This window comes from Gopherus flavomarginatus, chromosome 6 (genome assembly GCF_025201925.1).
Source record: "Gopherus flavomarginatus isolate rGopFla2 chromosome 6, rGopFla2.mat.asm, whole genome shotgun sequence".
NCBI lineage: Eukaryota > Metazoa > Chordata > Testudines > Testudinidae > Gopherus > Gopherus flavomarginatus.
Genome location: NC_066622.1, coordinates 114,983,728 through 114,998,680, shown reverse-complemented (window position 1 = coordinate 114,998,680; position 14,953 = coordinate 114,983,728). Strand labels below are relative to the sequence as shown.

At 39.8% G+C, this 14,953-nt stretch overlaps 1 protein-coding gene across 5 annotated transcripts in view; it reads left to right on the top strand.

Moving 5' to 3' along the window:
• The window catches only part of MGMT (O-6-methylguanine-DNA methyltransferase), a 323,107-nt gene that overhangs the window by 7,070 nt on the left and 301,084 nt on the right, over positions 1-14,953 (top strand). For 3 of the 5 annotated variants that reach the window (XM_050959686.1, XM_050959688.1, XM_050959685.1), the window contains exon 2: positions 4,515-4,868. The exons of 1 other annotated variant lie outside the window; for it this stretch is intronic. In XM_050959686.1, coding sequence (XP_050815643.1) covers positions 4,722-4,868 — 147 coding nt within the window. In that variant the 5' untranslated portion in view covers positions 4,515-4,721. One more of the 5 variants, XM_050959689.1, reaches the window with a different exon arrangement.

Here is a 14,953-nt window from a genome sequence, read left to right as displayed (position 1 = left end):
ATGGAGATAGTGCAGCCTTGTAGAACACCAGTACACCATCCACAAGGAAACTGGCATAGCTGTACAGAAAGATATTTCAGCTTTGTGAAAGTCTAATAAAACAAACTTGCACCTAAAAACATGAACACCAAAAGTGTTGCCTTAATCTTGTAATTTTACAGCAGAGAATTAAATTGATCACCACGTTTATTGCCCCAGAGTAGGCCATGATTTTGCAGGAGTCAAGTCATAACAGATGTGCAAGTACAGGAAACTGAGTTATATCTTACGAAGATAGTATTAATATGCGCTGACATATTTTCCCAAAATATTGTTCCTCCAGTAGTTTCTTGCAAAAAATATATTACTTGTGCGATGATCTGCTCCAGGTTGCCAGAAAGTATACTCTAAAAAAGAACTCAAGTATGACCATAACTAGAAAGTATCCATTTTTAAGCAGGGCTTTGGAGTTGTGCTCCGGCTCCGCTCCAGCTCCAGGCAAAAACCTGCAGCTCCACTGCTCTGGAGCTGCTCCGCGCTCCAGCTCCGGGCTTTGCTCCAAAGCCCTGTTTTTAAGGCTTTGAGTAATCATGGATGGTAAGTAATTGGGGGGTGGAGGGTGCGGGGAGGAGTTTTTTAAAACAACAAAATGCACCATCATTTTGGTACTAATCCGTAATCCTTTTCAGATCAACTTTAACTGCTTATTATCTATTTCATACCAGAACGCAGCATAAGAACTGACAGTGGTGTATTTTGGTGGCTAACAAGAGCATATGCCAAATATTTGTGCTTTAATACCCTAGACCAGTTGTCCCCAACGCAGTGCCTGTGGGCACCATGGTGCCTGCCGGGGCATCTAAGTGCGCCTGCGTACTGGTCGGAGGATGAGCATCTGCTGAAATGCCGCCAACAAGCTGTGTCATCCAGAGGCGTCGCCACCAAAATGCCACCGATTTTCAGTGGTATTTCGGCGGTGACGCCTCTGGATGACGCTACTTGTTGGTGGCATTTTGGTGGCGACGCCTATTGACGTTGCTGTTTGTCAGTGAAATTTCGGCGGATACTCGTTCGCTGCCACAGTCCTCTGTGGTTCGTTGTCTGGCACCCGCCAGACAAAAAAGGTTGGGGAGTGCTGCCCTACACACCATAGTTAGTTTAGCCTTTTACGATGCAATTTTCTATACCTATTCTCTGTTTAAATCTGGAATTGTTTAGCATTGTACAGTTAAACATATGCAGGCATCATGCTTAATGAATTATGGAAAAGAAGAGAAAATGTGTGTCGTGGTGGGGGTGGCTTACTGAGGGCTAGTGCTTTTTCCTTGGTCTGAGAGATCTTGGCTTGTTTAGCCTAACCAAAAGAAGGCTGAGGGAAGAAATGTTTGGTCTTTATAAATACATCAGACGGATAAATACCCAGAGAGGAGTTATTTAAGTTAAGCACCAGTGTGAACACAAGAATAAATGGATATCAACTGGCCATCAATAAGTTTAGGCTTGAAATTAGGCAAAGGTTCTAACCATCAGAGAAGTGAAGTACTGGAAGAATATGAGGGACAAAAAACCCAATTGGTTTCAGTACTGATCTTGATAAGTTTATGGAGGGGATGGTATGATGAGATTACCTACAATGGCATGTAGCTGATCTGCCACTGCTAGCAGCAGATATCGCCAATAGCCGGTGTTGCGACACTAGATGTGGAGGGCTCTGAGTTACTACAGAGAATTCTTCCCTGGGTGTCTGGCTGGTGGGTCTTGCCCGTGTGCTCAGAGTCTAATTGATATTTGGAGTTTTCCCCAAAAACAGATTAGCAAAGACCCTGGGGCTTTTTCACCTTCCTCTGCAGCATGGAGTATGGGTCACTTGTAGTGTAAATGGTGGATTCTCTGTAACTGGAAGTATTTCAATCACAATTTGACGACTTCAGTAACTCAGCTAGAGGTTAGCGGTCTGCTGCAGGAGTGGGTGGGCAAAGGTCTGTGGCCTGCAATATGTAGGAGGTCAGACTAGATGATCATAATGGTCCTTTCTGGCCTTAAAGTCTGACTCGATTAAAAAAAAAATTGGTTTTAATTTAACAAAGATATGGCTGTTTGAAACAAATATGCTCAGTGTTGAACATGGAATGCTGTTCTTTAATCTCTAAGGTACACTTTTTTAGGTTTAAGTGTGCACACACATTCTATATAACGAAGTGCAGACTTGCAGAGTCTTTGAACCAACAAGTCCTATTTGTGAAGGCAAGTCCTATTTGTAAAGCTAAGTCCATGTAACCTGGAAGCCAGAAATGTATATTAGCCCCAGTTCTATTTTTTCCACTTAAAAAGAAAACAAAAACAAACAAAAGCTCTCAAGGAAACTTAAGTTTTAAAGAGTTTCAGGGATTTAGGCACCCAAATCCCATTGATTTTTCTCTTCTCTCTTATCTTGGTGCTTAGCTCTCTTGGGTCCCTTGAAAGTCCCGGCTTAAATGCACAACAAAAATCTTAAATTAACACATTATTCAAGCTATATGGTTAGTATCACAAAGTCAGAGAATGTGAAATTGAGGTTCCAAGAACATTTAGCATTGACATGGTTATATTATACATACATGCATACACTAAGCAATTGCCTTGGCATGCACTGATCTCTAAGCCTATGTGGAGATTGTGATGTCATTAGAATTTTGCATTGATATAGGAGTCTAGCTACATGTATCTGGCTGCAGGATTGGGGTCATGTTATGTTCTAGCTTTTAATCCTACTTTTCTGTTTAAATGTATAGTTTAATCATAAAAACATAGGGCTGGAAGGGACATTAAGAAGGGTCCTGTACTGAGGCTTGAGCAAGTAAACCTAGACCCTCCCTGTCAGGTGTTTGTCCATTTAGTTCTTAAGAGCCTCTAATGATGGCGATTCCACAACTACCTTTGGAAGCCTATTCCAGAACTTAAATAACCTGAATTCATCTGAATTTTTTGGCTAAGGCAGCTCATTGGTTTAATGGTTTTAATTTTTGTCACTTTCCAGCTGAAATACTGGAAGCTAAATTGCAGTATTCAAAAGCCAGTTTTTAGTGCATTAAGGTCCGATCACATAAAGGAATTAAAGATTTTTATTAAAATAGCATGCATTAGCAAGATACAGCCCAGTTTGACTAAGGAATTAATAACTAAGATTTGTTTTGCTGGCTTCTAAATCATGCTAAGTACACACTGCCTATGCAAACTCTGTTCTCTTCAGCCAGCTCTTGTGAGTAAACATATACTAATGCTGCCTTGTAAATGATGGTGCTGAGTAATCAGTTGCTATTATAATTATATTTTAATCGTCTGTGCCCTGGATCAATCAGTAAAATGCAAGCAATGAAATAATTATTCTCAGTAGTTAGCACATTGAAATGCAATGTACCTTTTCTGTTGTTATTAGTGGTATTATGTAGAGCCCTGCACAGGACTGTTTTTTTTTTTTTAATCCCGCTCTGCAGTACCCAGGCCTACCTTGTTTCTTGCATTTTTTATCCTGCTTCCACCTACAAAAACCTTAAGATCCTGCAAGAGAGAGAGATTCCCCCATGCTACTAAAACCAAAACCAAAAGAGGGTTACTGTCGTGTACATAAATGGAATTCAGATGCATTTTTACCACTAAAAGAATAAAACATGTCTTGCTTAAACTATGTAAAAGAATACTTTAACTCGTGTTGTAATTGACCTCAAAACTTTCTATTCCTCGCTTAAATTTAAGTATTAAAACCTTTATTTAAAAAAAAAACCCTTGCTTTATATCACTGAAATTCTATTTATGATAAACTGACGAGAGATTGTGTTTTCCTGCTGAATATTGTAGTCTGTTTTTTTTATTTTGCCCACCCAATTCAACCCACAACAAAGTACATTTTACTCGCTCCTGCTATTATAGCAGTGGGTCCAGCAGGACCCCAATCCCACTGCAGGACTCTAGTGTTATGTACTGTTTCCTTGCTATTGAGTGAGCTCCTCTACACTGGCCATTTTTATAAGAAGGACACTTGATGATGTGTGTGTGTGTATCCTGTAGCCATCAGCTTGAATGCAGATTCTAGACATATGTGGTTGCACACAACAGGCTAAATCCTGCTTGCTTTACTCACATGAGTGGGATTACTTATGTGAATAAAGCAATTTGGATTTGCCTGGTATAGATAAAAATGTTTATTTTTTTAATTTTTAAGTACACTCAATTTATTATTAAGCAACTTTATTTACTTTTAATTTCTTTTTAAACTTGACTGAAGTTACATGGCTGAACGTACAGCATCTAATACTGTAAATGAGCTACACAAATTGTATACATTTGTTAATTTGCCATCAGTGAGCTGGGGATTTGGTCTTTGGGTCTCTTCCCCATTCCACTCATGATAGTTTCCACAATCTTTCTATTACGAAGTGCCTTCGTATTGAAATTACTTGAGAACTCTTAACTTGGATCACGCTAGCTTCAGAAGAGCTGTTACAGTACTCTGATCATCTTTGTACAATGTGTGTAGACAATTGTGAATTTTCTTTCAGACAGGTCCACAGACTCTGATACCTGAGGAATTCTGGTCATGTTGATTCAAGAATGTGAAAAAATACCGTGGACCAGTTTGATTACATGTTAAAATTGCAGAAAGAAAAGAGGTTGATGTTGAGTCCTGTGTCTTGGAGTGGAAATGTCTACATTTCCGTTTTAGCTCTGGAAGACTAGGTGACTGGCGGGCTCTTCAGTAGGAGCAGATGAGCTTGCACTCAGAGTTAAGAAGCTTATATCTTCTTCCAAAAACACTTTCCAAGAATGTGTGGACCTTCCTCATTAAAGAAAAGTGTTGCCACTTCGGGCCTGATCTTTTCAGAAGGGCTGAGCATCCACAACTCCAGTTGAAGGTGGCAGAGATGGGAGCACAGTACCTCCAAAATGAAAACTCAAACTACTTGGTGAAACTTAAATTAATGATGTCTATTTACACTGTGAGGCTGTAACTGAAATATGTTCTTGAGTAGAACAGTTGCATAAAAATTTCATCCTGGAACCAACAGGGCTGAGTTATCAATCTCTGAAAATAAGACTTTATAATAGAAACACTCAGTCTTAAATAGAATAGCAAGAGATTGCTGCTATAATTAGTACAAATAAAACTGAGTCCCATGTTAGTGAATACACTTTGTTTTATGTTGTGTGTGCTATTAATATTTAAAATGTGGATTTGAATTCTTTTCAGCTACCTTTTTTTTAGTGCAGCTATCCTTGTTGATAATTCCAGAGTGAGAGTCTCTAAGAATATGATTAACCCTGCAGGTCATCTTATAATGTAATTATTAATGATTGATTCTGTTTATCCTTGAAATCAATATAGGAAGCAAAATGGTTTGGCATATATTTGGGGTTGATTTCTTACATTCGGTAAACATGATCCTGTGACAAGACTAGTATTGGTTTATTACTTAGAACATGTTTGATGAATCTGAAGTGTGTGATTAGTTTTATATAATTATTGTGATATGTGGTGGTTTCTTACATGACTTTTATGTTAATATGGCCAATAGTGTTAACATCTCCTGCCACTAATAGTTAGGGTGGGGATGTGTAGTAATTGATCTTCCTGGGAGTGCTGTAATGTAAAAACAATTCAGGCTGTTTGAAGTATATTTTACAAGTGTGCATTGGGCCTTTGGGATGTTATATTGAAAAACCCAATTGTACAGTTACCATGGGAACCCAATTAGAATAGATTGCTTGAATTTTTTTCAGTCTTTCATCTTGACCAAAAATCTAATGTACTTTAAATGTTTTCATATGGAATTTATTCATATACTGACTTGATATAGTAGTTTTTTATTCCTGTACCAAAATCAGACAGCATTAAATTCTGTGGATCCTTGAGACTTCCTTTTAAGGAAAATCTACTACTAACATCTATATATGAGCAGATGAACTGAGAAAAATACCTTTTTATTATTCTAATAGCGCTTATCACAGTGCTTCTATTAAAATGATTTACAGACTTTGGCTTATTAAAGGTAAACCAAGAAAATTCTTAAAATCTATTATTCGTATCCCAGATGATCAATGAAAGATGAGCCAAATTGTGATTGGTCCCTGAGATAGGAAGGCTTTGCAAGAACTCTTTCCTTCTGCACCCCAAAGCAGCTACCAGGCATGGTTATAGGCTATATCCTTGTGAGCTTTCCTCTATCACTTTCTTCTGGAAACTGAGGAAGCGGGCCCTTCTAGCCCTCACTGGCCAGCAGAGCTGGTTAGATGCAAAGAAGGAAGCATGCTGCTTTTTTTTTTCTTTCTTTCTTTCTAAGGCTGTGGTCACACTATTGGTGCTGTAGACACTTCCTACAGTGATGGAAGGGATTTTTTCTTTGCTGTAGGACTTCCACCTGCCCAGGCAATGGTAACTAGGTTAATGGAAGCGTTCTTCCATCAAAGTAGCTGCGTTTACACTAGGGATTAGATCAGGTTAGCTATAGTGCTCAGAGATGTGAGTGTAGACCAGGCCTAAGAAATTGTTCCTTCTTCTCACCATACATGACCTGGCACCCGTGACAGGGTGTACCTACCCCGCAACAGGGAGGCTGCTACACGCGCTCAACATCCCCAGTCCGATGCCTTAGTCCAGTACTCTCGTTCTAACTGTTCCTTGTTTCCCCAATGAGGGGCCAGAGAAATAAGTTCCTGACTTTTCCATGCCTCTTGGTATTCAGGTGGTCCCTGAAGGGGAAATCAGTGGATATTTCTTCAGTACTGTTGAAATGTCATGCACGGAGCTGCACAGAATTTGGCAGCTATGTGCTTGAGTCCCTTTCTGAAGAATCCTTCCTTTGCCTTAGAAGCTAGATGCTTGCCCTGCTCTGCATGCTACTGCCAATGGGAGCCTCTTTAGTAGAGGAACATAGAACTAATGGCAGATAGTTTCTCTAAATTAGTAATGGTGGCAGGCATTATCGCTATACTGCACACTACCAGGATAACCTGGTTGCTCATCAGATCACCCCCACAAGGGTTTTTAGCATAATGAGATACACATACTTATGCTCTCTCTTGATGGTAAAATAAGCAACCTCCTTGTTTAATTGCAAAGACCTGCTGTAAAAAGTGAAGGCATTTGAAACTATTAATAAAGGTCATAATAACCCTTTATAATGGAAAGACTAGACAACCTAAATATAAAGTTTGCTCCCAACTCCCCTCTCACTAATTGTTAAAACTTCTTTTATACAAAAGAATACATCATCTTGTTTTGTAGTCTATGGTTATGCATTGTGGTGTCTCGAATACTGCACAATGCTGTCATTGAATGTAATACCCACAATAAGACAGCTGGGTCTGTGGGAGATGGTTTCTATTAAGGAGCAGTAAGATGAAAGGTAAAACAGATAAAGTACAGGAACTGGCCGTTTAGTGATGGCTTGATAATATGTCTTTAGAAGTTTTCAAGAGCGTGGAAGTGGGTTCTGGTTTTAACCTTATTTACCACTCTTTTCCACACACACACATCTCACTTAACTTGCCACTGTGACTTCTAACATCCAGCTGTGAAAGCAAAACTGTAGGTTGCTTTGGAACTGGGTTCCAACACCATTCCTTGATCTAGCAAGCAGAGAATGCAATCAATCTCAACTGGTTTGGCAAAGATACCTGATTTTGAAGCTGTGGCCTCTGCATGATTTACTAAAATATCCTTAAAACTATACTTAACCATGAGGCCAAGCAGAAGGAGACCTTGTGAGACAATGACCCCTCACTGACTGATGCAATCAATCATCTGACGACACCAAGACATCCTTGTCTGCCTGGTGTCTTTGCAGATTCTGCAGTTTTTAGGTGAACTGGAACATGAAAAGCCTGAAAGAAGATTTGAAATACCAGTGACAAAAAAACACTAGCAGATACAGACCTTAGCACAAGCAAGTCTTATAAGTCTCTGCTTTGACAGAAGTTAAGAGATTCTGCTTTTCCATAATGGATGCTGAATCACACCCTGCTGAACTATTTTAGACAGTGTATTGCTTTCTGAACACAAAGCCTTTATTAAAACCCAGAACCCAGTGTGTGTTGGTTTGAGGAACTGTCAGGTTGGCTTCCTGATGAAGTATTGTGGGTGATATTTGAATGTGAATGGAAGTTAAAGCTTTGGTCATGATCTCCAAAGCCTTTAATGGATTTGGCCCAAGATACCTACAATTTCTCGTCACTTTATTTGAAGGTGACCTCCCATAACAGCTATATTATTCTGGAACAATGGCACTTGCAATCACTTGAGTGAATCAGTGAAATGTTGGACTGGAAGGGACCTTGAGTAGTCATCAAATCCAGCCTCCTGCACTGAGGCAGGACCAAGTAAACCTAGACCATCTCTGACAGATTTTTGTCCAATCTGTTCTTAAAATCCTCCAATGATGGAGATTTCACAATCTCTTTTTGAACTTGACTACCATTATAATTAGGAGGTTTTTCCTAATACCTAACCTAAATCTCCTTTGCTGCAGATAAAGCCTATTAGATCTTGTCCGTCGTATCTCCACTGGACATGGAAAACAGATTATTACAGTTCTTTATAGCAGCCCTTAACATATTTGAAAATTATCAGATCCCGTCTTCGTTTTCCTCAGAAGTAAACATGCCCATTTTTTTTAACTTTTCTTCATAGATCAGTTGCTAAACCTGTTGTCATTTTTGTTGCTCTCTTCTGAACTCTTCAGTTTGTTCACATCTGTTTTTAAAGTATGGCACCCATAATTGGACACAATTCTCTGGCAGAGGCCTCACCAGTGTCAAGTAGAGCAGAGTGTTACTTCTCATTACTTACATACTCCTGTTAAAACACCCCAGAATATTAGCCTTTTTTGCAACTGCATCACCCTCATTGGCTCATATTTAAGTTTTGATCCACTGTAACTCCAGATCCTTTTCAACAGCATTACCACTTAGCCATTCTCCATTTTCGTATTCGTAAGTGAAGTACTTTGCATTTGTCTTCATAGAATTTTTCTTGTTGAATTCAGATCAATTCTCCGATTTTGTCAAAGTTGTTTTGAATTCTAATTGTGGCCTTCAAAGTGCTTGCAACCTCTCTGAGGTGGTGACATCTGCAGATTTCATATGCAAGTTCTTCACTCCAGCATCCAAGTCATTAATGAAAACATTGATAGTACTGGATCCAGGACAGATCCCTGCAGGACCCCAGTAAATGCACCCTCCCAGTTTGCCAGTGAATCCTTGATATATGGTCTTTCAGCCAGTTACACACACACCTTATAGTAATTTCATCACTGTGATATTTTCCTGGTTTGCTTATGAGAATGTCATGTGGGACTTTGTCAAAAGCTTTACTAAAATCACGTCCACTGCTTCCCCTTATCGACTAGGCCAGTCACCCTGTCAAAGAAGGAAATTAGGCTATTTTGACATTATTTGTTCTTAACAAATCCACGCTAGCTATTCCTTGTAACTGTATTATTCTCTAGGTGCTTATAATTTTTTAATTTTGTTCCAGTTCTTTCTAGGTATTGAAGTTTAAAAGGTAGATATTAGATTGGCTCTCCTCCAGTCCTCTGGAACCTCACCCATCCTTCATAAGATCTTGAAGATAGTTGTTAACGGTTCTGAGGTTGATTCAGCTAGTTCCTTCAGTACTCTAGGATAAACTGAATCAGACTCTGCCTACTTGAATACATCTAATTTATCTAAATGTTCTTTAACCAGTTCTTTACATATTTTGGCTTGTGTTCCTTCCTCTTTGTTATTATTATTAATTTTATTGAGTATCTGGTCATCATTAGCCTTTTCAGTGAATACTGAAATAAAATAGGCCTTAAATACATCAGCCTTCTTGATGTCATCAGTTTTAGCTCTCCTTCCCCACTAAGTAGAGACCCTACACTTGCCTTCGTCTCTTTCTTGCTCCTAATGTATTTGAAGAAATGTTTCTTCTTGCCTTTTATGTTCTTTTGCCAGGTGTAACTCATTTTGTGCCTTAGTGTTTCTAATTTTGTCCCTACATACTTGTGCTGTTCTTTTGCACTCCTCCATAACTATTTGTCCATGTTACCACTTTTTGTAGGATTCTTTTTTGATTTTCAGGTCATTAAAGTGCTCCTGATGGAGCCATACTGAACCTTACTATTCTTCCTGTATTTTCTTTGTATAAGAATAGTTTGCATTTGTGCCTTTTAATATTGCCTCCCTGAGAAACTGCCCCCTCTCCTTAACTCCTTTTCCCCTTAGGGTTTTTCCTATGGGAACTTACCTACTAGTTCTCTGAGTTTGTTAAAGTCTACTTTTTTTTGAAGTCCATTGTCCTTATTCTGCTGCTCTCACTCCTTCCGTTCCTTAGAATCATGAAATCATCATTTCATGATCACTTTCACCCGAATTGCCTCACACCTTCAGATTTGCTACTGAGTTTTCCCTATTGGTCAGAATCAAGCCTAAAATTGCTGTCTCTTTGGCTACTGTATCTACTTTGTGAAACAAAAAGTTTTGTCCCAGTACATGGGGAGAGTAGCTTTCCCAGTACCTGTGGAACTTGCTGACAAAAGAGGTTAATTAGAATGACTACAAGCCTTAGCTCCTTCAGAACAAAATGTAAAATCTGCATCTTCACTCTGGCTTTCTTGCAATATCATAAGAGAAGTGGCAGGGGCACGGATAAAGAGAATCAGAGATCCATCTAATTATGTATAATGCTCAGATTTTGAGGTGTTTAGATGTCAATATAAGTACTTTGCTGCTGCTTGAGGTGTTTCTTGCTAATCATATTTTGATGTGGGTTTCTGGCCTCCTGAGAGAGAGGCAGGTAAATCTAATTAATATAAGTGGACATGCTGTAATTCAAATTTTAATAAATATATGTAAAATTTTCTGTTAGGATTTTAACTGTTTCCTGAATAGATTTGGCCCATACACTTCTGTTTGTGAGCTGTCTGTTCAGCTCTAAGCTTCTTCAGTCAGAATGAATGCTTGTTGTCTAGCTTACCTGACATATTAAAGCAGCCCTTCATTCAGCCATGAGCAGCTGCTGTCTTTGCAACATTTTATTTCCCGATGGGAAGATAGGGAAGCAAGTGGATCTTACTAGAATGCAAAACAATGCTTTTCTCTGGATTAGTCAGCAAGAGAGCTGAAAGAAAGAACACCCTTTCCTATCACTTGAGATCCAACACTTGACCTCTGTGAAGTTCCCACTTTATAGCAACCCAGCTTCAAGTGCCACATTTGAGTGCAGGGAGGGGAAAGAGTGTGAATTTTTTTTCCTTGCTGAGATGTACACATTTCTGTGGACTGAAAGAGTATCTTGTAAGGAGAGGTTCTGAGCAAGAATAGGCATGCTCTAGTTTAGTAGTAATTCTACACTAATGTAAGTGAAGTGACAATGTTTTTTAACACTTATTGTAAGTATAAATCAAAACTTAATTTAGGAGTTAATTTAAATGAAGTTTAGCTCAAGCACCATGAAAACAGGCAACAGTTCTGTTTGTCACCTTGCAGAGTGATGTATAGTTAACTAAAAGCATGTTAATGTTTGTATTTCTGCCATTTGTTACTTGTAAAATTTCTTCAAATTGATTCTCATTCTTTCAAATTCTGATTTTTTTTCTCTTCCAACTAGTTTGTCGCCTTGCAATTCTTTTTGATTCAGATCGTTGTGTTTGTTTAGAACTGCCAGTACGCTAAGAGTTCTACAATACACAAAAATAGTCCTCTTTCAAATAGCTTATCTCACCAAATGATAAATAACTTTTTTACAATAATTATCAGTTTTGTGTAAGCAGGGTCTCAACATTGTCACTGCTACTAGTGTTTTTATAACTATACTTCTATGCTCTTCTGTCCCATACTTACTGAAATACACCTTGATTAGAATCACTTAATAAATTCACCTTATTGTGAATTTAACAATATATATTGCTAGAAAGGTAAATATTTAATGCCAGGGGTTCAAATGGGGGAACATGTAATAAAATGTACATCTAATAAAGGAGGTCTTTAAGCTTTTACTGTTATAACCCTCATCCTTCCCATATTCTCTTTCCTCTGTCATTTCTAGCTTTGATTTGTGATGTAGGGACCAATCCTGCGATTGCTTTATCAGATAAATAAGCATTGTAACTTCAGTCATAAAAGGAAGGATAAGTTTTCATATTGACAGTAACTCAATGGGTAAGTCAAACAGTGATATAATAAGGGTTAATGTAGATGAACTTGGCAACAGAAGTTCTTCAGTTATGTGTCAGTGTGATGCATATGTGCCTGACATTTGATTTAATTTGAGTAGCGGTGTCATTTGGGGCCACACATGTGCCATGTACCACCTTGTGTGCTGATATTAGGCTGTCATCCTCCCTCAGGTTCTGTCTTACCCACCCATGGCAATCAGATGGAACCTGGTGAGTGTCCATCCCACTATTTGTTCTCCAAGCATCAAACTCATCTAGAGAATTTTCATGAAGAAAAACCCTTCACCCTCCTTTATTTTATATGTTCCTGGGGGAGAGGGAACTCCAATACACTCTTCTCTGCAGTATGGTGAGGCACCTCAAGCCAGCTCCCATGGCAGACTCTAAACCTTCAGGATTTAAAAGCTGTCTGAAATGCAATGGACTTGCTTCCTTAGTTGGTATAGACAATACCTTTCTGTCTGAGCCACATCGCCCTGTGTTCCGTATGTAAACCCTTCTTGCTGAGTACAAGTTGAGGGGGACACAGCTGAAACTACACTTACTCAAGCAATCGATGAGTGTCATCTCAGACCTGGGGAGACATCCACTTCCAAAAAACCCTACAGAAACAGTGAGCTCACCTATACTTTCGGGGCAAACAGCCAGCGTACACATTGCAGAAATGATTGCAATACTCAAGGAGGTGCCCATCATGAACCTTGTCTGTCACTCACCTCAGCAAGTCATCCAGACACTTGATTTGATGGGAGTATTGGGAGTCGCTTCAAACAGATCAGGAGCTAATTTTGGGAGCAGCCTTGGACAAATTAGACATGGTTGCCCATGGCTATTCCATTCATTTATGTCTTATGAGAGCCAATCACAAAGTAGTGGCCTTGCTCTGTCTAGGAGCCATAGAAGACATTCCATGGGAGTCCAAGGGAAGAGGCTTCCACTTCTGGTACTTTTTTTTTTCTGGAGAAGAAAGGAGGTCTTCATCTTATCCTTCACCTGAGTAGACTGAACAAATATATATACTGCTTCAGGTTCAGGCTGGTAAAGCTAGCTTCCATCATTTTGTCTCCTCTGGCTAAAGACTGGTTTGTGGCTCTCAACTTGCAAGACGTGCTTTCCTAAAGCCTTCCACCGACCTATCCCACTGGAAGTACTTGAGATTCACAGTAGAGCCAATACCAATACAAAGTACAGCCATTCAGAAACTCCACAACGCCAAAGGTCTTCACAAAATGCCTTGTGGTGGTAGTGGCCCACTTGAGAATACAAGACGTTCACATCTACCCTTACTTGGATGATCAGAGGCAGATTGAAGTGGAGGACAGCAGCAACCTGAGAATATGCTCTGCCTCTCTTCACCTGGTGAGGCCTCCTAGTGAACTGTGAAAATTTGTCACCCATTGCGGACAACAGAGTTAATAAGAGCCCTGATTCATTCCAGATCAGAAAATAACATTCCTCCCAGAGGACAGGTTCCAGTCATTACAAGCATTCATATCCCAGTTAATATCAGAACCAACTATAGCAGTACAGACATGCCTCGCAGTGTTAGACCACATGTTGGCATCTGCATAAATAACGGTGGTTGCCAGATTTCATTAGTGGCCACTTCAACTCAGGCTCAGATCTGTCTATTCTGTGGAGAGACATTGGATAGACAGGAAAGTTTCAGTCCCACAGTATGTCATTGCAGATCTGCCGTGGTGGCTAGTATCCACAAACACACACAAAAGGACGTTCTTTTCAGTTTCCTCCTCAAGAAAGACACTAAGCACAGGAGTGTCAGGGACAGGTTGGGGAGCTCATTTGGCCAACCTACAGATTCAGAGAATCTGGTCCCCAAATGACAAGGCTGCACATGAGTGTCCTAGAGCTTAGCTATCAGATTGGCCTGTATGGTGTTACTACCTGAAGTGCAATTCTTCACAGACAACACATTACATTACAAAAGGGGCACTCACTTCTTGCCTCTTTGCCTGAAGGCCATCCAATTCTGAGTTGGCAACCAGTGACCAGTCACAATGGTTCTTGCATAGATCCATCACAGGAATAAAATGCCATTTTGGGGGATTCCCAGACTTGTCTTTGGTGGCAAACAATGCCAAGTGTCAGAACATTTGCTCTGTAGAAGGTTTGAGTCCAAGATCATTGCTGGATCGCTTCCTCCTGCCTGAAGCAGAGTCCTGCTTTACACCTTCCCACCAAATCCTAGTGTAATTTCCAATATCAGGAGAGAGAAGCCACCACCATTCTTGTAGCTCCATATTGGCTGATGATGTCTTGGCTGACAGATCTATTACAGGTGTCCAACCAGCCTCTGATCCAGCTACTGGATTGCCTGGACCTGATCTCATTGCATCACAGCCTGATGATTCATCCAGACAGTCATTCCACTGCTGGCCCACAAAATACTGATACAAAGTGGGAAAATATCTACCCCTATATGTCTCGATATTGACAACCCTACATTGTCTGGACCTAGTCCCAGCCTTGATACCAAAGATCTTGGACTACTTATTGCATTTAAAACAGGCCAGCCTTTCATTTAGCACATTTAACGTCCACCTTGTAGCAATCTCAGCTTCCCATCTACTGTACTCTCATGCTCTGTCTTTTCTTGCCCTACAGTATCAAAATTTCTCACAGGGCTGTTATATATTTACATGCTGGTAAGAGAACGTACTGCTTGGGATCTCCAGTATAGTCCTCCTGAGGCTCATGATGCCTCCATTTGACCATTTCTCAGAATGCTCCATGAATCATGACACCCTGAAGACTGTTTTTCC